Below are 1,911 nucleotides of genomic sequence, written 5' to 3' on the forward strand. Positions count from 1 at the left end.
ACCGCCCGTCATCTACAACAAAGGCCTCAACCCCTACGGGGAACTCTTCCTCAAGAAACGTAAGCCAGAAGTACCTAGGGTTTAGGTTTAGGGTTTAGGGTTTAGGGTTTAGAGGGTTGAGAGTTTGGGGTTTAGGGTTTAGGGTTTAGAGGGTTGAGGGTTTAGGGTTTAGGGTTTAGGGTTTAGGGTTTACGGATGCTGCTGCGTCTGCTGCGCTCTCTGCAGCCCCCGACAAGTACCAGGCGTTTGTTAGAAAGTGAGCCTTCGCAACAAACCCTAAACCATAAACCCTAAACCCTAAACCCTAACGCTTCAACCCTAAAACGTAGACCCTCATAAACAAAAAGTAGCCAAGCGAACAACCAAACAAAAAAACAAACAGTTTTAAGAAATAAATAATCACTGAATAAAATAATAAATAAATAAATAAATAAACAAATAAATAAAAAAATAAATAAATAGATAAACATGTAAATAAATAAATAAATAAATAAATAGTTATGGCGCTAGCGCGCGCTGCAGCGACAGCATCAAATAGATGCAGTCCAGCTTCTCCGCATGCAATTTTGCATGCAGAAATATCAAAATAAAGAAATAAAACAAATAAAATAAAAATAAATAATTAAAATGATTTAATAATTGTTAAAAATCTCCGAAATTTCCAAAAAAAACGCATGCATGCGCTGCTTGCAACTTGCGTCTTTGCGGGCAGCAGGTGTACATACACCGCAGCGAATGCGCAGGGGTTTATTTTTGGCTGCTGCCGATTTAATTTAAACACTTTTACTCTTCTTGAATTAGCAAATGCAAGTAAATATATTTTAAATGTATTATTTAATCATTATTTAATTTTAATTAGCTGCAAAAGGCGGAAAGAACCCGCAGCAGAAGCCGGCACAGACACCGCCCTCGCTTCTGCTGGTGCTGCTGCTGCTGCTGCTGCTGCTGCTGCTCAGGGACCCGCTGCACCTGGAGTGGGAAGTGCGGGTGGTTTCTCTTCGGGGCCCTTATCTGTGCGTGCATGCATCTGAAGAAGATCCATTTGCTGCTGTTGAGACAGCTTTATTTCTGGACAGCAGCTGCTACGCGCGAACGTTTGCTGCTGCTGCTGCTTCGGCGCTTGCTGCTGCTGCTGCAGCAGACTACCCGCACGGGCTGGAGGTCCTCGACGTGGACATACACCGCAAAGAGCTGCGCAGCTTCCTGCTGCTGGCAGCAGACGGAGAAGCCTTAGCAGCAGAATGGGTGGCAGCAATAGAAGAGCTTTGCATGCAAAACTGTGGGGCCCCACACCCCACAACTCCTGGATACGATCCCAGCTCCTCCCCGCAGCAGCTGCATCTCGAAGCAGCAAACTTGAACTTTCCTGTTGCATGCAGACGCAAGGCCGCGCTGCTGCCAGCAGAGCTGCAGGGGGAGCAGCAGCAGCAGGAGGGCTCCTCTGCCTACAGCAGCAGCAGCAGCAGCCGCAGCGACAGCGCCCGCAGCAGCCGCGTGCCCAGCAGCAGGAGCAGCAGCAGCAGCAGTAGCAGCAGATACGGGAGAGACAGAGACTCCGCGTCTCAAAGAAGCTTCCCAAGAGAGAGACACAGAAGCAGCAGAAGCAGCAGAAGCAGCAAAAGAGAAAAAAGAGAAACTTCTGGCAGCAGATCCCGAAGCAACTCTTCGCGCTCTGGCTCGGAAGCCAGCTCGGACGAAGCAGCAGCAGCAGCAGCAGCAGCAGCTCTCGAGGCCCTCACCTCCCCACAAAGACCTATTTTTAGAAGAGAAGAAACAAATGAATTAGAAAGCAAAACTTTCCAACTGGGGGCCCTTTATGAAAGGCGCATGCGCAGGGCAGCCCACAGGGCCCACAGCCCAGCAGCAGCAGCAGCAGCAGCAGCAGCAGGCAGCAGCAGCAGACGCAGGCCG

At 49.1% G+C, this 1,911-nt stretch overlaps 1 protein-coding gene across 1 annotated transcript in view; it reads left to right on the forward strand.

Moving 5' to 3' along the window:
* Positions 1-1,911, forward strand: part of ETH_00042770 (B-box zinc finger protein, putative) — a gene marked incomplete at both ends in the record, with an annotated part of 6,122 nt that overhangs the window by 2,803 nt on the left and 1,408 nt on the right. The window contains 3 exons of the mRNA XM_013374896.1: positions 1-59; positions 187-256; positions 957-1,910. Coding sequence (XP_013230350.1) covers positions 1-59; positions 187-256; positions 957-1,910 — 1,083 coding nt within the window. The remainder of the gene's footprint in view (positions 60-186; positions 257-956; position 1,911) is intronic.

The sequence above is a fragment of the Eimeria tenella genome, genomic scaffold, assembly GCF_000499545.2.
Source record: "Eimeria tenella Houghton genomic scaffold, Eth_scaff2360, whole genome shotgun sequence".
Taxonomy (NCBI): Eukaryota; Apicomplexa; class Conoidasida; order Eucoccidiorida; family Eimeriidae; genus Eimeria; species Eimeria tenella.